Source organism: Prionailurus bengalensis, chromosome D3 (assembly GCF_016509475.1).
Source record: "Prionailurus bengalensis isolate Pbe53 chromosome D3, Fcat_Pben_1.1_paternal_pri, whole genome shotgun sequence".
Lineage (NCBI taxonomy): Eukaryota > Metazoa > Chordata > Mammalia > Carnivora > Felidae > Prionailurus > Prionailurus bengalensis.
Genome location: NC_057356.1, coordinates 27,911,111 through 27,931,815, shown reverse-complemented (window position 1 = coordinate 27,931,815; position 20,705 = coordinate 27,911,111). Strand labels below are relative to the sequence as shown.

Below are 20,705 nucleotides of genomic sequence, written 5' to 3'. Positions count from 1 at the left end.
GAATGCCCATTTGGAATCGGTAAAACATGAAGCACAATAGTGTCGAGGGGCTCCTGGCCTCTGTGAGCCTCACACGCACACACACACACACACACACACACACACACACACATGCACATACACAGTGCACATATGCACATACCTCACCTTTATTTGCACAAAGAAGCAACGAGAAGATGAAGAAGGACTAGAAGAAACAGAAAGGAAGGAAACAGGGTAGAGAAAGCAGAGATGGAGACAAGACTTCTCTGAATATAGCCTGTGATATAATTTTGGTTTTTTAATCATATACACAGTTTATATATTCAAACAACAAAAAAAAAAAAATGGAAGAAAAGTCCCTGTAACTTGTAAACAACTTGAAACCAATGGGCCTAATTGGATAGGCAGTTGATAACCAAGCACATACAAAGATAATTTGCTCAAGAGACTATGGCAACACATATTTCCACTGTATGTCCTAAGAGGATTATATTCTAACAATAAATAAACCTGGAAACAGATCTGATGTGCCATTCAAAGTGGTTAAAACCCCATAACGTCAAATTTAAATGTGGAATTTACTCATTCCATTTTCTTTTTTTAAATACCAAGTTCCTATGGCTCTGACCACAGAAAAAGTCTAGAAGCAGCGACAACCCAAGAATGATGCATGCCCCAGCCCTGTATGGTGATCTCAACCCTTCCCTACTGCAGAGCCCAGGCTCCAGGGAGGTAGCCTACTTCCCTTATACACCTTATAGCATGGCACAGTATGAACAAAGGTCACTCTAGCCATGGTTGCAGAGACAACATGACAGGGCCACGCAGCCTCTGAAGGCATTGTGCCCTGAGGGGAAGACATGGAATATACACAACCCAGGTCTCTCCCAGAAGCCGTGGCTCCTGTCATATGCATGCATTTTCCAGTGAGGCTGAGGTCCACATGTGTCTCAGTCTTTGTGGAGCGTGTCTGTGGGCCCCAAGTGAGCTGAAAGCCTCCTGTGTCCCCATATGGCCCTTCCTGGGGTAGGGCACCCTCCCTTCCACTCTCTGTGACCCCAGGGTTCCCCACCCTCCCACAGGGTGCTCTTCCCACAAGTTCATACTAGGGACAGGATGGTGCTTTGTGGTGGATTTATGCTTTTCCATCCTGCCACCAGACTGTGTTTGCATGAATAGGCTATGGCCTCCTGTCCCCAGAGTCTGGCAGCAGGATGTCCCCCAGAGCAGGCGGCGAGAATGCACAAACTTATGTCCTGCTCAGGGTCTCGGGGCAGGTCCCACCAACCCTCTCTGGCAGCCAGCACAGGTGCTGAGTGAGTGGGGCTAGAGGCCAGGCCTTGGATGCTACAAGCCTCAGCTCCTCTTCTCGTGTGCCTGTGATGACTGCCCAGCGTACATCCCCAGCTTTGAGACCTCTAGAGCTGAGCACGGAGATGGGCAGCAAGGCGGAGCCCAAACCACACATCATCCCTGTCCTCAAGTGCAGTCATTTTGGCTAATCCTAACGAGCAAGTCTTGGGTGCAAAGGCCAGTGGGGCAGGGGACGGCGGCACAGCAGCCTCCCTGCCAGCCTTCATATGCTTACAGCCCTGGGCCTTGTCACAGCCAAGCTGCCAGCAGAGCCCCCTTTCTCCCCTAACTCAGACAAGGTGGCCTTGCTAAGCCAGGAGGTAGCAAATGCAGCTCTTCCCGCCAGGCTCTAGGAGGACAGCGGCGGCCCCCTGGAGCTCCCTGAGGCTCAGCGTGTCTCCCGAAGGCAATGATAAACAGTTTCAGAGGTACAATTCCCACCGCTTGTGGTGGCTCAGACACACGAGAGGTCGGGTAGTGGGTGGTGCCAATCTGAACATCTGGAAGACCAAGTTCTGTGAAAGGGAAACCTTAAGTCTCCAGCTGCTCTCCCAGAGTGGGAAGTCAAAACACACAAACTCAACTAAGCCATGCTTCTCAAGTTCATGGGGAGCCGGCTCCAGCTTCTTCATTCTGCTTGGCCACAGGAATCAGGTGCTAGGCGGGCTGACACCCATTACCCAGCATACCAGACACAGGCGACGTGACGCAAGGCCCTAGAGGTCCCTGATGGCATCCATACCGGCACTAGTCATGTGAATGGAGACCGGTGAGCATGTAGAGCGCAACATGCCATGCTGGCCAGTGTCCTGTCCTGCATAAGGCAGCGTGGGGGCCCAGGCCTGACTCCCGAGTAGGGGATCCGGCTGGCATCTGGGAGCTCTTGTGCATCTAGGACTGGAATGTGCTGTGCCTCAGTGAGGAAGGAGTTGGGCCCAGTGGGGAGGCCTGGTGGGGGTCTGCTGGATAGGCTGAGGGGCTCTGCAGGTAGGGGACTCATAGCTCAGCTCTCAGGCTCCTCCCCAGACCTTCAGTTGTGGGGAACAGGGCATACAGCAGCTTACCAGGCCCATGACCTCTAGGTGATGGCTCCAGGCTGAGGCTGGAGCATGTGAGGGCAAAGCTGGCTGCCTGCAGACCACCCTGCTCTAAGGCTAGCCATGCTGCACTCCTGCCTGGCCGGTCATGGGAGGTCAGGAATGTTTCCTCCTGTGCCTTATGGTAACCATGGTAACCACACACCTCCCAGATGCCAGCCTAATCACATCCAAGATCTCAAGAATATAAAGATAAATTTAAAAGGAGTGACAAGAGTGGAGTAGACAGAAGGAATATGCCCAACTTGTGGGAGGCACTCCACTGATGCTTCTGGGAATGAACACTGAAGGAAGAGAGTGGTTGCACCAAACAGAAATGGCCCTAAAAGGGCAGCCGCTGGCACATCGGGTTTTGGAAGCTGTGCTGACTGGGCCTGTGTGGGGTGAGACTTGGGGTTGGCAGGGGGCCCAGCTCCACCCAGGCACCCCATTCTGTGGGCCATGCCCCTGAGCTATGTGGTAGGCCCTGTCAGCCTCATGGGGCCACAGCCAGGACATGGGCCTCACTGAGCAAACAATGTGGACAAGGGTCATGGAGGAGGGAGGGACATCCCACATGACCTTCTGAAGTTCTGTTCCCTTGTGCTCAGAGCCATCATGTCTCCCCAAAGGGGGTAGGGGCCCAGTCAGATGGTGTGCGGACCCCACATAGCTCAGGCCTGGAGCCCTCAAGGAAGTCAGAGGTGCTGGGGTAGGGACCCAGTGGCCAGCCATGCAAGCAGGGCAGCACTGGCCCCATGAACAATGCCCAGTCCAGGTCAGACTTAAATGACCAGAAGCCAGACTCAGGCACCGTGCAAAGTCTTCTCCCTGACCATTTCCCTCTTATGCAAAAATAAAGGTAGCACTCCTCAGGCGATCTGGGGAGAGAAGGGAGCCCCCACGGCATCCCCCCATCTGTATCACCCTGTGTGTCATGCATGGTGCTTTCCCCCCGCCCCCCAGGAGGCCATGTGTTCTATGACCAATGGGATCCCTTGCTCCCTGGGGCCTCAGCTCTTTGGCACCTGGCTTGGGTTTGCCGAGCACTGCTGAGTGGCTCCCCTGGATTGACTCCCACATCTCTGCTCCCTGGACACCACTGGGATGGAGACGGCGGTCTGTCCAAACGTTGGTTTAGTTCCTTGGGACAGGTCCTTAGAGGAAGGCTGACCAGCCAGGTGGGGCCTCCTCGGAGCAGGGCAGGGAGCTGTGCCTGGACAGATGGCTCCTTCTTGGGCTTGCTCCTTCACTCCCACTGCTGTTTTAACTTTCGCTTCTTTGATTACCAGTACATTTACCAGTAAAGTTAAGTACTTTTGGCCACGTATTTACTAGCTGTATTTCCTTTTGTGAACTGCCAGTTCCTTGCCTTTTTTCCATTCATTTATACATATCTCCATAACTTCATTGCCTTGTAAGTAAGAGTTTCTCATGTGATACACGAATGCCACTGCATCATATTTACCACAATCAGGGCATTAAGATTCCAGATGCAAACATGTTCTCATTTCCTCCTCAGAGGCAATGTGCGAATAAATATGTGGATGGGCCCTTGAAGCTGCCTCCTTCACCAGGCCCAGCTTTGCCCACTGGCCTGAGTCCCTCTAGGGTACCACGTGAGCCCTGGTGTCACCAAGGTAAGAGTGCCTCCCTCCCTGTGCCCAGCATCCAGGGCACCCCAGGGTGCTGAAGTGGTGGAAGAAGCTGCATTCAGCCTAGAGCTCTCAGTGCAGCTGGACCAGGCCAGCCCTCCCCTCATTGCACTGGAGTCCCACCAGCTGCTGCTGCTGGCCCGGGGGAGGCAGCTAGGCCACGATGCTCACCCAGCCAGCTGGAGAAGGCCGGAGAAGGCTGAAGGTCGAAAACCCCCCAGACGGCGCCTGTTGGTCATTACTACCTGCTCAGCTGGGCACAGGGATGCAGACAACCGGACACATGCGGTTTCATGCGTGTCTTTCACCCCGTTACGGGAAAACGGGCATTCCCTCCAATTTCACGCCTGCCTGGAGCACACGTTCCGACGAGTGAAGGGCAATCCGTGTAATGAGGTAAGATTTAAGTGGCAGCAGGAGTATGACAGCGCGAATGAGGGGCTCTGATCAGACAGGCGCAGCCAGCGTGTAAAGGAAGCAGCCTGAAGCTCAGTGCCAAGAGGATGGGGGACCAGCGGCTTCACACGGGCTCATGGAGAACCAACCCTCCTGGGGGGCACATATGTGGCCCCCACAGCCAGCCACCCCCATAGGCTGGGCCCTCGCAGCACCCTGGACCAGACACAGAATGCGGAACTCACACCTTTGGCACCTCTAGTCAGATCCCTTGAAACCAACCTACCTTTTAAAAATTTATTATGTCTCTTGTCATCTTTGAGATTTTAGGGAAAAGGATAATGATGGCAAAGAGCTCCTTTTATTTTCTGGAATAGCCCTTTTTACATGAGCCCCAGAACCCTAGCCACAACCTAAAGCACCCCAAGGGCAGGGCAGAGCATCGATCCTGCTGGTCTGGGGCCCAGGCAGGGCTCAATGTTTGCTGAATGAAATTAGTGAGCCTTTGTATGACCTGAGGACCTTATCATGACTTGAGGCTAGTGGCTCACTATGACCACTGAGCACCTGCCACTCCCCCCTGGCCATCCTGATGACACCTGTCACCACCCCCCCACATGTGGGTTTTTCCTTTTCAAGCTTGCATGCAGCACTGACAGCATATAAAATAAGCTCACATGGGCCCCTAAACCAGTCAGCCCTAGAACTTGGTGGAGCGTCCAGCTCAGGTTCAGCTGCAGCCTAGTCCACTGGAACCCCCAGGAAGGAACATGTTCCCTGGCAGGTGGTAACTATTGCTGTAACAATTACAAATGTCAATATAACCTTCCTGCTGGTTGTTCCCAGTAGCACTTAGATTTAGATAGTGCACATTAATGCATATAAACGATGTTCACTTATGTTTAGAAATATTTTCACCAGGGCTTTCTTTTCTTTTTTTAAAGAAATTGGTTTCCACCAAGTTCTAACCATAAATATTGAATTTGACTTGGTAAAAAGACTCTGCTCGATGACCATGAGCATGAAGGTAGGCCAGCCTGGGTCTGATGGCTGTGGAAGTTGGGGTGACCCTGGATGCACAGAGGAGCCAGCTCGCAAGCCTGGCATAGCTCTTGGCCCCTGGCTGTGCAGGGCATCCCACACAGAGGGCAGGGGGACAGTCTGTGAGCCAGAGCAGAGATAAATGGCAGTCACTGACCATATGGTGCACCGTCTGGGGCCACATGGTGTGGTGGGGAAGCCTGTGGCCTCAGGCCCAGGAAGAGCTCCATGACTGTCTTCTCCTCCAAGAAAACAAACCACATACACAAGCAGATTGGGTTCTCTCTTCATGTTGCTAATTAAACTTGACGTTTACACTAAAATAAAAAGGTGTTAGAGTATCAGAGGCTCACAAGCAGAGCAATGCTTCCCTTAAGGCCTTGAGAGCAAAGAAGGGTGGGCTCATCACAGGTAGTTAGGCCCATCACAGAAAGGCCACTACGGAGTACCACTGGGAAGAACATGGCCACATGCAGTTTCCTACAGCCACAGCAGGATGCAGGTCACCCCCAAAGAACAGGCCTGCTGGCCTTGGATTGGGCTTCTCTCAACAAGGTTGCACCTGTGTTCAGCCTGCCAGCCCCTCTCCAACATCCAAGTGCCAGCCATGGAGAGCCTGGGCCCCACTCACAGCTTTCAGGAGGCACTGGGGCCTGGACTGTCCCATCCATCTTGCTGGACTCAGAGCACTCCCACCCATGAATTCCTAGAGTCTGCGGGAGAGGGGTGGGGGCGCTTGCTTCTGTTTTGCCTCCAGCTCCCAGTGCTGCCCCTCAGCCCTAAGGGGTGGGGGTGGGGGTAGGGTGGATAGCCCAGAGGACTTGAATGGGGCATATCTGTGGCACGAGAGAGCCATCGGCTGAGGTTGAATGTGACTAACTAAGCAAATGACCTCATGTAAACCAGAGCAAGCAGTTCCCAGGGTAGAGAGGGGAGCCCCAGGCTGCAGCCCCTCCTGGGCAAATGCATTCCACTCCCTGGACACTACAGGCCCCCAGTGTTGTCTCCACGGACGCCACCACCTCCCTGGCTGTGGTCTATGTACACATTCTGTTCAGGTGGACTGTACATGAAGTGGGGTCCTCAGTATGGTGGTTGGATTAGAAGTGGGAAAGCCAGGCCCGCAGTGCCTGCTGGCTCCCTTTATGCCATTTTAGAGGCTCAGAAGTCATCCTTAGGCTTTACACACAGGTGGACGACACCAGCTCTCCTGCTAAGACAAAGTCCGAAGAAGAAGAAATGGCTGATTCCTAACAGATCAACTGGGCTCCTGAGGCAGGGCCAGGACAGCCCTTCCTGGCACTCCGGACAGTGGGAACACCAGCTGTCTGGGCTTTCTGATCACGCGCAGGACTCCTGTGGTTCAGGAAAGGATGCGCCAGAGTCTCTACCTTTCCCTCAAGGGAAGGATAGAAAGCCTTCTGAGATGCTGAGGGGTACGCAACAGCTTTAACTGCTGGTTCTCCTAAGCCTCACTCCAGAGGCCCTCTGCCCATCCTCTGAAGCAAAGTCTAAGCTAAGCTAAGGATGAGCTCCAGCTCAGAGGTGTTTACACACCCAGGTGTCCACTCGGATGCCCTGTCCTGCTCCTGCTCCCCCAGACAGCTGAGGATTCAGGCCACAACTGGTTAACTGCACAGGGTGAATTCGAGCCTGCGGCACAGCGCAGGCTGACTGTCTTCACTCAGCACCGTAATCGGCACATCTGCAGACAGGAAATCCTCCTTGCTGCGAGTTCCCAGTCTATTATCTGAGACACCTGGTGTGGGTGGGTGATTCAGAGACAAACAATGAGCTGGCCCCCTGCACAGCAATTAACTGCTTTAACTGCTAATGTATTTAATCCACCACGTGGAGATCAAGGCTGGGCTGAGGAAGAGGCTTGGAGTCCTCTTTGGCTTGTAGACTGCAGGGCCCACTTCTCCATCCCTATGGATGCTGTCCTCACCGGCCGCGACCAAGGCACCAGGCACTAGGGCAGCTGAACGCAACGGAAGCTCGTCCCAGCCCTCAGTGTGTCCACAGGGCACGAGGGGCATCCTTCTCTCCTGCCTTTACCCAGCTTGTGTGCACACAGCGCTTGCTGCTAAGGCAGAACTATGGTCCAGGAGCCATTTGTGGTACCAGCCCTTCAGCCCCCAGCGTGTTTTATTTTAACGTCCTGGATTGGATCATCTTTTATTGTAAGCAGAAATAATGCTTGGATAAAGGCTTATGGGGTAAACCAGCAGAAAACATTCCCAGTTGTTAAACTGGGAAGTGGCTCCTGATTGTTTACAAAACCTGGCCCGGGAACGAGCAGCAAAGTCAGCACATGCCCGTACAGCCCCAGAAGGCGTGCCAGAAACCGCCGCCACCACAGCGCCGCTTCGGGAAGCAAGGTCAAAGGCCAAGGACTGTGAAAAGCTTCCACCCCCAGCATCAATCACGTTGGGCAGACTGTCTGGGGGATGCTCTTTTTGAAAATACAAAAAATAAAATGGACTCCTGGCGGGGGAGAGTAGGTTTGCGCGCCAGGGGCCCTGCTTGTTGCCCACCAGGGACCCTCCAAGCTTGGAGGAACTTGCAGCCTTCTGAGGGCATGGCCCCTTGCCCTCTGAGCTGCTGCCGTCAGTGTGGGCTTTGCTGATGGCATATGGGCACAGGCCTTTGCCTCTGTCCAAAGGTGAGAGAAGGGACATATTTTGTGGGGGGGGGGGGGGGGAGGCCCAAAGCATTATCAGGGGAAAAACTTGCCACCTCACCTTTTAGAATGGAGTTTAAGATAAATGTCAATTTAGGGGCACCTGGCTGGCTCAGTTGGTTAAGCGCCCAACTCTTGGTATCTGCTCAGGTCATGATCTCACAGTTCTAGGAGATTGAGCCCTGCATCAGGCTCCATGCTGACAGCACAAAGCCTGCATGGGATTCTCTTTCTCTCTCTCTCAAAATAAGTAAATAAACTTAAAAAAAAGATAAATATCAACTTACACTTCTGGATCTGAATAGTTATATAACCTTTCACAGTGTTCAACAAAATAAACCTAAGTGGGTTTTACTTAGTAAAAGTAAATTTAGTTTTATGATTTGAACAAGAATATTTCCTGTGGCCATTTGCTAAATTTTGGACAAGAGGCACTAAATTTACTACAAGGCATTTTCTTGCTCCTTAAATCTGCTCGTGTTGACCACACACAAGTGAAGGGTTCTGACTCCTCCAGAGTTTATCTTATTGTCTGATTCCAAGTGTTCTGAGAACTCAGAAAACCAGAGAGGCTTCTCAGATGTACATTGCTGTGTGGTGCAGCCCTGTTCCTCCCGGCGGCTCACTGCAGGGGATGTGGGAACCAGGCCGACCATGTCTTGACAAACGCTGATGGGACAGCCCCTCGGAGTCCTCAGTAAACATTCAATTAACTGACATGGAAGCAGATGACGAGACAGATAGCTACTCAGGTTCTGAGCTCATAGCGGAGGGAGAGCTGACCAGGCCCAGTGCAGAGAGACCCTGAGAACTAAAGACCTCGAGAAAGGAAGACCTCAATTGTTTTTTTTCACATGCAAGTTGACAGAAGGCTTAGGAAAACGAGATTCCAACCCTAGAAGACAGGTATCAGGTGGGCACGATGTCCAAGCAGGTGTACTGCACCCAGTGCCACACGCCCTCACTAACGAGAACCTGTCAGCCCTCAGCGACCACAGCCCACTCACAGCACCACCGTGCCCCAGTCACAAGCAGGTTCATGGTGGGCACAATGGCTGAGCTCTCTGTTCTTCCTGCCTGGCTCCCGGCCAGGGTGCCTGTCCTCAAAGTGCACGTCCCTCCCTCAGACTAGCCCAGGCCCAGGCCCTGGGCCCGTATCAACCCCGCTGCATCCCCACTCTCCATCCTGCCCCTCAGGGGTGGCTTTGGGATGCAGGAGGATTCAGCCTGGGAAGGAGTCTGTCTGGCCATGTCACCAATGGTCTAATTTTGCCCAGCCATGCTTGCTCAGCCTTTACCCCCACAAAAAGCTGGACCCATGCCTCTCAGAGAATAGGAGAATGAGAATATAACCACTTGTGGGTGAGGTGGCAGCCAGCCCATGCAAGGCGGAGAAAGGCCCAAGGCCTCTGCCCTATCACTGATGCCATCTTTGGAAATCTGCAAAGTATGACATCCACAAAGACCAGTAAGACCCCTACTCCTGAGGAGCTCAAAGCAACCCACAGGGAGGTAATGCAAGCAATCCCACGGGCTATTATCATGGCCCAAGAGGTGGGCTGCAATGACTGGCCCACCTGAGAGCCAGCAGAACGAGGGGAGCCCTGGAGGCAGCAGGAAGGGGAGGTGGCGCTGCTGGTCTCCATGTACGGCTCACTTCTGTATGTGCACATGTGGCTCAGTGCACCCTTACCTATGGCCCACAGGACAGTGCTGAAGGTGCCCATGTTCTCCTTGCCAGAGGTGAGGTCCTCCCAGGTGACCTGGAGCTGGCCATCTGGAAGTTTCTGCACTCTTGACGGGGTACAGTGCTTCAGGAACCTGGTGCCTTGAGAGGCCATGTACGCTGTGACCAAGGAAGACATTTGCTGCAAAGCACAAGAAAACATGCTGTGAGGACCAGGTAGCAGTGAGAATGTCCACTACTGAGGACTGTAGGAAGAAAGGACTTGGTCTCTTGCCTGCTTGAAAAGGCCCTAGAAGAGCCCAATAAAGGTTCCTCCAAAGGAGAAGGTGCAGTGCCCCTCCTCACACAGAGGAACTGAGGAACTGAGGGCTGAGCCGGGAGCGCATCTGACGCTCCCTGGTTCCAAATCCAAGGGCCTGAGGCCCTTTGGTTAGGATGCACTTGACCTTTAGACTCCTTTCTAGATACTAAGTCTTTACTAAAAGCAATGACAGAGAAGCACCCCCTTCTCCTGGGGGCTCTGGCCTGCCTAAACCAGATCGCACTTGGCTCTAGACTCGCCACCCCTCTGCCCCTGCCAAATGCTGTCACCTCCTCTACCATTGGGGGAACTGGGACACTAGGTGGGAACCTCTACTCCCCACTAAGAGGTACAAGGTAGCAGGTATGGTGGGGCCATGGGGCTGGCTGGGGTGTCTGCAGAGAGGGCTCCCTCCTCCCAGCCCAGAAGGCTCTGCACCGACTGGCTGCAGATGGGGGCCTGGTTCCTGGTGCCACTGTGGGGGCTTGTGCAGGCCAGAGCTCCAGTCAGACACAGCTTTTTCTTTTAGGAAAAATAAAAGCCACTGTTTAAATCCTCTGGTGTCTGTTCATTTAGAGACACACACGATGAAGAGGCCCGCCTGTTCAGGATTGTCACACCAGTCACAAGGAGTGTAGGCTGTTGATCCCTCTGGATGCCTGACAAGCCTGAAGTCTCTGTCACAGTCTGAGGGAGAACTACTGAGTCAAATTGAGCCACATGGCAAGACCACTGGCCCTAGGCCTGCTACCAGGCCTTCACATCCTTCTCTGAGGCAGAGCAGGGCCTGGGTCACCTGGCCTCACCACTGTGTCCCAGGGCATCCCTTCTCATCATTCTCCAGCTTCTGCCCAGGCTCAGTGCTAAGGCCAGTCCTTTGAGTGGTCCTCATCCCTACATGCCCCTTGTCAGCATCTGCATCCTGCAGTGCGGCCTCCTGTGGCTCCTGTTTGCTGCCCGGCACACTCTACCCATAGGCCGAGACACAGAGACCTTCCCTGGATGCTGCAGCCCTGTTGCAGGTGCTCAGTGCAGAGGCACTGAGTGAAGTAAAATAGAGTGGCTGGCACAGGACAGAGGGACAGGTCTCTGTGTCTGCTGGGGGGGGGGGTGGGGCTGGAGACTGGACACGGCAGGCTCACTGCTTCCCTCTGTGAGAACTCGCCAGCCCTGAGAGCCCAGAGTGCAGATGGACGGGGGTCTGTCTTCTTCTCAGGGACATGGGGGAAGGACATATGACATCTTGGCAGTGACAGCCCCAGACTTGGGTTTTAATGGATGACTTTCCCTTGAAGAGTTTTTAGTTAAACACACACACACACACCAAACCATGTGCTTCTAACACGGATGCATCTGTAGTCAGTGCTGGTATCTGCGTCTCGCCATTAGCAAGGGTGTCTATGCCCCAGATCTGGATCAGGACAACCTGCACTCTTTAGACCCCGCAGGGTGGCCCTCTGAGCTCCTGCCTGGCAGCTCAGGAGTGGCCGACTGACAGGAAGACTGCGTGCAGTGTTGGCCCTGCACAGTGGACAGGACATCAAACTGGTAGTCCCTGAAAGACTGTGTGGATGCTCCAAGTGTTCGGGGTGGACCACTGGCCAGGAAAACCACCAAACACTCATCCTGATTCATGAGTTACATTTTTTTAGTCTATGGTGGGTGACTGGGAATGCTGCCAGGGGCTTTCATCTCCTGAGGTGGTCACCCAGGACCTCACCAGTCTAGCAACTGCTTCCCCACCTAGTATTGACCCTGGGGAGGCAGCACCGCATTTAGACACCAGAAGGGCTCAGCAAGGGAGACAGAGGACAGTGCTTCAGCCAACACTCGCCTTCTCATTAATGGAGAGATGGGAAGGGGTGACTCAACCTCGCAGTCTGTGAGGCTGGCCTGGGGTGCCCTTAGGTCCAGTGGGAGGCTGCAACATGTTCTATGTGCCTGTTCCATGTGCCTGTTCCATGTTCCTTTCCACACTTGGGTGGGTGTTTTATATTTCAGGGACAATCTCCTTCTTCAACTCAAGGGCCAGTTTCTAAAGACTGAGACCTCATTTCTAGCCCACACCTGCACATGTCTGGGCTGGGGCAGCTGGCTGAGGATATGCAGTCCCCTGGGGAGAGCACAAGGTGGGAGTGGGGGCACACAGAGCCATACCTGGTCAAAGCCCCGGAGGGGGATGCTTCTCATCATGACAGTGGTGTCCAGTCCGAGCCCAGTGAGGAAGCCAGCACACTCTAGGGCCACATCTGCCAGAGGCTGAGGAATGCTAATGGATCATGACATCAGGAGCCAAGTGGAGAGACCCCAGTGCCATGGCCAGCCACCCACTCCCCCACCAATCCCCAGTCAGCCTGAAGGAGCCACAAAGACCCCCTCCCATACCCCCATCCCACAAATGCACACCCAAGGTGAGGTGGGGCCTCTGGAGGTGCAGTGACAGCACTGTGGGCACCTTCCAGCACCCAGTGCCATGGCAGCTTCTGCCTCCATGGGGCATTTGTGCAGGCTCCCTGGAGTTTAATCTCAGCCTTTAGGGACAGGCTCCCCCTCCAAGGGGTCTGAGTAGTGACAGCAAGGAAGAGTTTCCTACATGAAAGACACGAAACAGCCGCTTTCGACCCGTATTCCCAGCTAGCAGCCCCAGCTTTCATCTTCCATCAGATAGCCCCTCTCCTGACCTCAGATCCTCCCATGGCTCCTCTCTTGACCCTCTCTGGTTTTACTGCTCCCTCTGAAGGAACGGGCCTGGCTGGGGCTTTTCTCAAGGGAGCACCACCTGCCTCACGGCTGTGTCCAGCTGCCCTGACTGGCTCAGCCGTCTCAGTGTGTGGCTCAGGAAATGTCTCCAGGAAGCCCTAGCCTCAAAGGTCAGGCTCAAATTGTCCCCTGAGTACAGGTCATCTGCCCTGAGTGGCCCTATAAGAGCCAGGATCCAGGCGGCAGAGTGTAGGCTTTGGCGTAAGGGAGAGCAGTGCGGGAGGGGCCGTAGGGAGTGTGAGCATAGCCGGTTGTCACCTGCACACCAGCAAAGGATACAGCTGGCTCCGACCACCAACCTGTTAGAGGAACGGACACACAGAGAAAGAATGGTGAGTCCCGCACATGGCCCACCATGACACATGAGCAGCTGTCTGAGTGGGGCGCCCGCAGTGGGGATGGGGCCCTCAGCTTTCGTGCAAGGGGCCTGGTCAACTGATGTGTCACTGCTGATGAGTCAGCTGAGGCTAACTGTTCAAACAGGTTGTCCCAAGGTACAAAACCCACTTCCCAGAGGCTCCGACTGTGAAATAAAGGACAAACACTATGTCACTAAATCGGGAAATTGCCTGGTGGTGAAGGATGTGAGTGGTCAGTGACAAAACAGCACATCCTGTGCAAGGTCCTGGGAGTGGGATCAACACAGAGTCTGTGGACATGGTAAGAAACATCTCATTAGAAGTGGAATGGTTTTCCTTCTGTCCTAATGTAAATTCTGCCATGGGGTCCCTCTGGACCTCCTGTGGCCAGGATGGAAATGGAGATGCTTTGCAGGACAGGGAGGACACCAGACAGTGGGGAAGCTTCTGGGAAAGCATCAGTTATAGTCAGAACATTCTTGGACCATGGAAGACCAGGCTGGAAAGGTCCACACATGCCTGCCCAGTGCCACCACACACAGGCCAGGGCCAGGAGAGCCAGCTCCCCTGAGCAAGGATGAGGGCACCTGAAGGCAGAGGGGGACACAGGGACTGAGCAGAGTCATTTAAAATATTCACCCTAATAGGAGCATCTAGGTGGCTTAGTTGGTTGAATATCTGATACTTGATTTTGGCTCAGGTCATGACCATGCAGTTTCACAGTTTCGAGCCCCATGTTGGGCTCTGCACTGATGTTGCAGAGCCTGCTTGGGATTTTCTCTCTCTTCCCCCCCCCCCCCAACCCCGACTCCCAGCTCACACTCTCTCAGTCTCTCTCTCATAATAAGCTTAAAAAAATTATTAAAAAATAAAATAAAATATTTGCCCTAGTAGAATAAATCCTCTCCTGTTATTCAGCTCCACTCTGCATGCATGAACACACATGCACACAAGCACACATCCACACATGTGCACAGAACCTAACACAGAACGAATATTCCCAGCCCGGGTGGTAACATGTGGGTGGGCTTGTCAGATCACCCCTTCAGCCTTTGAACAAGAGGAGGTGATGTAAGGATGGATAAGCCCAATGTCAGCGCTAATCCCAGCAAGTACTAATGATATAATTCCATTTCAAAAAGCAGCGTATCCCATGGAATATTGCTGAAGGTGCCCTGCGGGGAACAATCGGCACACGGCTTCCTCTCAGGAGCTGGGGATAGAACTGTGCTGGATTCATATTTGAAGTGAGTGAACAGAGCTCCGTATGTGAAAAAGTTGAGAGGGACATGGCCCCGCGGCTGGCCAGAAGCACGGAGATGCATTCAGAGCCCCATCCGAGCCTGCCAATGTTTAAGAAATAGACATGTTGGAGTGCACGTGTGTCCACGTGTGTACATAGCCACGTATATGTGTAATACGTATGTCTCTGTATAGGTACATTTTCAAAATTATGTAACCTAACTTCTTTCATGCTCGATATATGCAGTGAAAGGTACAAGCCTTTCTTTAAGATAGGAAATTACAAGTTACTTAAAATACAAGCAGAATTTAACTGCTTTGAATATCCTGCCTTAAATGCAAGAATGAAGTTGGGTAAAAGCATCAATGCCAAACATGCAGTGCCCTTTGCTCCCTGCTTCTGGTGGTGGCGATGACGCAGGCCAACCGCCTCCCAGCCACGCAGGCCATGCAGGCACTAGGAGAGGCCCTCCATTGGACAGCAGGGCTGTCCCTGCCTGTCTTGGAGCCTTCTTGCCTCTGTAAAGTGGACCCTCCAGCGGGAGACAGCTGGCTGCCGGGTGCAGTGTACAGGACAACCCCAGGCCCTCTTATCACATTGCCAAGGACATGGCAGTGTAGTCTCCTGATTCTGGCAAAAAACTGTTTTGTTTCTGCAGCCTCCGGGTAACTCCCCAACCTCCTGCACTATATGGATGGAGAGCTGGATGGGGAGGTAGGGTGGGCGGTCATGTAGGTGCTGAGCAGCCAGCTCTTCCCATGGAGCCACCTCAATGCTCTGGGTCTCCTACTCCCACCTCAAAGTCACGGTGCCCATCCCTCAGGCCACCAGCTTTGAATTGCCGATGAAGGACACATCTGGAAGACAGCAGGCACCAGCTCAGCCATTCCTAAGTGGGTGTCCTTAACTGCATGTGTATAGTTGAAATCTCATAAACAAGCAAGCATCCTGCTCTCTTGAAGGTAATTTTGGGTCTCTTCTTGTCTTTGTGAGTATTGGTTTTCACTCCATCCCTGTGCCCAATTTATCAAATAATCATTATTCTTTGCAGAAAGCAGGATCCAAGAACTCTCTTCAAATGAGCTAAAGTAGGAAAATGCCAGAGCAAAAACAGACAGACACCGGAGCCTCCAGATCACGAGGGGTGGGGGGGCTGCCAGAAGACAGGGGCACTGTTTTGTTTTTATTGGTAGCTTTGAAACTGCAGACAAGTTCCACTGGCTGCTAAGGGACTCTTGGCCAGGAAGGGGGCCTGGGAACCATGAGGTCAGCTGCCAAGGCACGATGACCACTTCTGGCCCTGGCCAGCCACAGGAGGACAGGGGTGCTGCCAGAAGAAGTCAGGACCAGCTTGTTGGATCTGGGGGAAGGCCCGAGTGAGCCTCTGAGGCCTGGAAACACTCACCTTGTCACTACAGTAAGAGACCCAGACACAAGGGTATCAGTCCACATGGGAAATCACTACCCTGCATCCTGGGAGCCCCTGATTCAATTTTACGTGTGTTCTGGGCAGCTCTGCTCTCTGTGCCCTTCGGTGTGCAAACATTTCATGTGAAGGTATAACTACTGTGGGATTAGCCTAATCACAGGGCAGGCTTTCTTGTTCAAAATCTGAATGGGGGAGGAAGCAGAAACAAAAGCCTTAATTCAGACCCATGAAGCCCCAGCTTAAAGAGCCCTCCACCTGCCTCTCGAGTTTGAAGGCCCCTGATCCGCTCCCCAAAGGGAACACCCACACAAAGTGAGGCCCTCACGGCAGGCACCTGGCTCCTTGGCGGCCCCACCAGTGCAGGAAATGCCAAACGAGCTGTGAGCTCAGGTGCCCCGGGGAGGCAGCAAGGAGGGTGGGGGGCCCCAAGGTCCCCTCCCCAGTGGGGGCTGGCTCCGGGCTTGCCTGGGATCTGCCAGACCCATCCCACCCCTCAGGGCCTGACACTGGGCCCCCCTCCGCCTAGCCAGAGCCTCTGTGTTCTGGCCTCATAACAGATGCCACCTGGAGGAGTTGTCTTCCTCAGCCCCTAAGCCCGGCATGTCTTAGACATGCCAGGGAGATGGTCAGTGGGGCTTTACAGGCTGGTAGCCAAGTGTCAGGCAGATAGCTGGTCTCCCTTTTGCTGGACACAAGGCTGTCACACCAAATGAACATGGAGATTAAGCAGGAAATGAGAAAATTCGCAGGAGTGAGTTTTCCTAACCAAATGGCTGTGGTTCTTCACAAGATAAATTTTATATTCTTCCCTTTTGCGCTTAGGGAGAGAGAAAAATGATCACAAAACCTAGTCAGATTCCAGACTTAAAATAAGGGTCACATACACACACACAAAAAAAAACCTCTTAGGACCAACTCTGACAGGCAGTGTTAAATCAGCTTGAGTTACAAAAACACTCTGCCTCACAGAGCAGTAGGGTCCGAGGACAGAGAGGGCCAGGCTGTGCAGCTGTGGGAGAGCGGACAGTCCTGGGCTGGCGAGTGGGAACAGCCAGGTCCAGGCTGTGACCTGGAAATAGCAACTCAGTTGTGTGTCAGGCCAACGTGGGAGAAGAGCCGCCCCTAGGTGACTCCAGTCTCATTCAAGTCCTCTTATTTCAGAGAAAGGTGACAGTACTTAAGTCACCCCAAAGCTCCCTGCTCAGAGCCCACCTATGCACAGAACTGGCCTTGCAGACATGGCGTGAACCCCAGGTGTGAGTGCTGACCAGCTGGGCCAGGGAGCCAAGGGGGTCTGGAGCAGAGTGACCTCAATTCCTCACCTTTAGGCTGCCTGAATAGTCACAGCGTGCACAGGACCTGAGGATCCTGGCCCGGGCAGGCTGGGCAGCTGGGCCCAAGTCCCAGCCAGGATGCCTGGGTCCAGAAGGCCTGAAAGAGGAGGTGACCCTCCAGGTGAGTGAACCAAGGTCACCCGGCTGTGTGATCAAAGGCAGAGCCAAGCTGCCTGGGTGCACAAGGATCCAGATACCCCAGTGCCTGCCTCCTTGAAAGCATTGTGGTGAGTCGGCCTCCCTTTCTCCCTTCCACCCTCCCTCCACCTGCCAGAGGGTTGCTGGGCTGGACAGCTGGGGCAGGGAGAGTTGCATGCCATCTCCAAGCTTCCCCATGCAGGGCAGCGCACACCCTGCATCCCCATTTTCTCCACTGGTGGTGGATAGTTTCTTGAAGTGACCATCATCCCCCTGAGCATTCCTTCCGAAGGGGCTCCTGCTACCTGCCTAGGGGACCCTGTTCTTCTCCCAGAATCTTCCTCACTTCCTGCTCCTCCTCAACCTGCCCTGGATTTACCCAGAAAAATGAAGAAACAAGAACAATGGAAAAGCCAAACAAGCCAGACACAAAGCTGGCATTCGGGTAGCCTAGGCTGAGTGGATGCCTCAGGTGGGGGTGTGGTTCTGAGGGTCTGGGCAGCCGGGCTGCATCTCCCCCCTGGCCTCACAGGGTCCTGCTCATGGACTTGGGAGCTCACACTGCATATGCTAGAATTTTCTACACATGATCTGTTACCTCTGGGGTAATACAGCTGTGTAGTGAAGGGTGTTTAATTCTTTCCACCAACTGGGCTTGGGCTTCATCATCCCCTCTCTACCATCTATCCAGCCTTAGGTTCCCCAGACCTGGATTCGAGCAAAGGAGGATAGGGGCACTCCTCAAATGTCTGTGAGCCTACAACACCTCTGTGGCCACTGGGGTTCATGCCTTGAGGGGGCAAAGACGTGGAGCAACCATAGGACACAGGCCTCACGAAGGGCTACTTGCCACTGTGCCCCACTCTGATACATCCTGAAAGGTCTCAGATGCTGCCTGTGCCCCGTCATGGGGAGGGACGAAGGGAAGAAGGCCCTGTGCATGCTGTAGAACCCATAAGGGACGTGGAGCCGGACGTGCCCACCCAGAGGCCGGTGGGGATGGCACCCGCTGCAGGCGGAGCCCAGGCTCTCTGGGCACCCTCCACCACCGGCTGGGCCTCCCGATGGGACCAAGCAGAAATGCCCGGCCCGGCTGTGGGAGGCACTACAGGGCTGGGGGGCAGCCCTCAGGTCCATATTAATTTCAGCTCCATTTTAAAAGCAAGTTAAAATAAACACAGGGAATATTTATAAGGCAAATAAATCTGGCAGAAACAGCCCCTCCAAGTGTGAGCAGAGGCCTCCCCCTCAGCCCCAGCCCAAGCTGATAAAATACAGAAATGCTACTGTAGACCCTCCGGGCTTATTTTGACTGCAGCAGAGGAATGTAGCATGTAAACACTGACTCCCATATCACACTGTTACAACTTGCATTAACAGCACCGGACAAAAAGCCGCATTTTCACAGAAGCATCGTACAGGGATATATCTCCAGCTTAATTTTTAAAAAAAACCATTTCCTCACATAAATCATGCTCAGAACGAAACGGGTGACTGATACATTGCAAACACTTTTTTCTTAAACAATAACATACCTAGATTCCTTCTAAACGAAAGAGCTTTTTTAAAAAAAAAAAAATCTTCTAAATGTTTTTTTTCTGAAGAAAATAAACACAGCACTTTCTTTCCTGACCAAAATATCTGGGGTGGTGTCTTCCCAGCGGAGCAGGCCACTGCCCCGGCACTCGGTCACAGAGGAGGGGCCCACAGCTTGGGCCACCAGGCTGAGCACTGGCGGCACCCACCATGCCTGCGCCTCCCACCCTCCCCAGCCCTGAGTGATGGCCTAGGCCAGCCTCTCCACACACCCAGCCTCCATGACCAGTGGCTAGGGAGAGAATCACTAGAAACCGACCCCTTCCTGGGCACTGAAGATACCACTTTTAAAATGTAATGTGAAAAGAGCAAACAAAAGAAAACAACAGAATATGCAGGAACTAATTTGACAAAAGACTGGGATTCAGAAAATGCTGGCCTTTGGTCATGGGCCGAGACAACTGAAGCGCATGGCAGCTTCAGACAGGACACAAGTTCCGTGCAGGGAGCTGGCCTCCCAGGCACTTGCACATTCAAGGCTGAACCACGGGTCCAGCGGACCACTGTGGACAGGCTGGCAAACCAGGTCTACATTCCACCCAGAGGAATCAATGCGAAAGAAAACTAAGAAGATCTGAAGCCAACGCCAGGCACTTGCGCCAGTGATACAGGAAAGTGGGAGCCAGGAGCCAGAGCAGGACCGGGATTCCACTCGGGGATGGAGCTTTCAGCCCGGCTCAAGGGTGAGTGGTCAGCGACACGGGAACCCTAGAAGCCTGTTCTCTACCACTCCACACCACACACCACTCCATTCCACTCCACATACCATACCACCCACATCTCTCCACTCCATTCCACTCCACACCACACCCCTCTACACCTCACACCAGTCCCCTCCACGTACCATTCCACACGCCTCCACTCCACACCACACAACCACTCCATACCATTCCACCTACCATACCACACCATATCCCTCCACTCCATTCCACACCACACCGCTCCACGCCACACACCATTTAAGACCACACCCCTCCACTCCACACCCCTCCACACCACACCCTCTACTCCACACAATACCATTCCACACCACACTCCTCCACTCCACTCCACACCACACCACACCATACCATATCACAGATGAACTGCAAATACCTCAAGGTCGCAAAGGAAAATCTGACCTGTGGAAGGCCTAAAGGAAAATACAGGGGCTCTTTTTCAAAAACAATCTTGGGGGTGGAGCAGGCCTTCCTGAACATGCAATAAATCTAAAAGCCATTAAGTGTAAAAAGAGATCTAAGGTACGTAAAAAAAAAAAAAGTTAAAAAAAACCATTTGTACATCACACAAGTTAAGCGACATGACAAGCTGAGAAAATCTGCAGTATAAACGACATGGGATCACAGCCTTAATACGCAAACCAGCTGGAAGATAAGAAACAGATAAGAAAAAAGGAAAACCGGATAGAAAGTGGGCCAAGGACCAAGCTGACAACACACACACACACGCACACACTCTCTCTCTCACACACATTCACAGACACACTCAGGTTTTTTAAAATTTTTTTTAAATGTTTATTTTTGAGAGAGACAGAGACAGAATGCGAGTGGGTAAGGGGCAGAGAGAGAGGGAGACACAGAATCCGAAGCAGGCTCCAGGCTCCCAGCTGTAGCACAGGGCCCAACGCGGGGCTCGAACTCACGAGCTGTGACATGACCTGAGACGAAGTTGG

At 53.2% G+C, this 20,705-nt stretch overlaps 1 protein-coding gene across 7 annotated transcripts in view; it reads right to left on the bottom strand.

The window, feature by feature from the left end:
• Positions 1 to 20,705, bottom strand: part of TXNRD2 (thioredoxin reductase 2) — a 51,328-nt gene that overhangs the window by 9,225 nt on the left and 21,398 nt on the right. For all 7 annotated transcript variants that reach the window (XM_043559372.1, XM_043559379.1, XM_043559374.1 and 4 more), the window contains exons 9-11: positions 13,214 to 13,233; positions 12,332 to 12,423; positions 9,880 to 10,054 (exon numbers count right to left, since the gene is read on the bottom strand). In XM_043559372.1, coding sequence (XP_043415307.1) covers positions 9,880 to 10,054; positions 12,332 to 12,423; positions 13,214 to 13,233 — 287 coding nt within the window. The remainder of the gene's footprint in view (positions 1 to 9,879; positions 10,055 to 12,331; positions 12,424 to 13,213; positions 13,234 to 20,705) is intronic.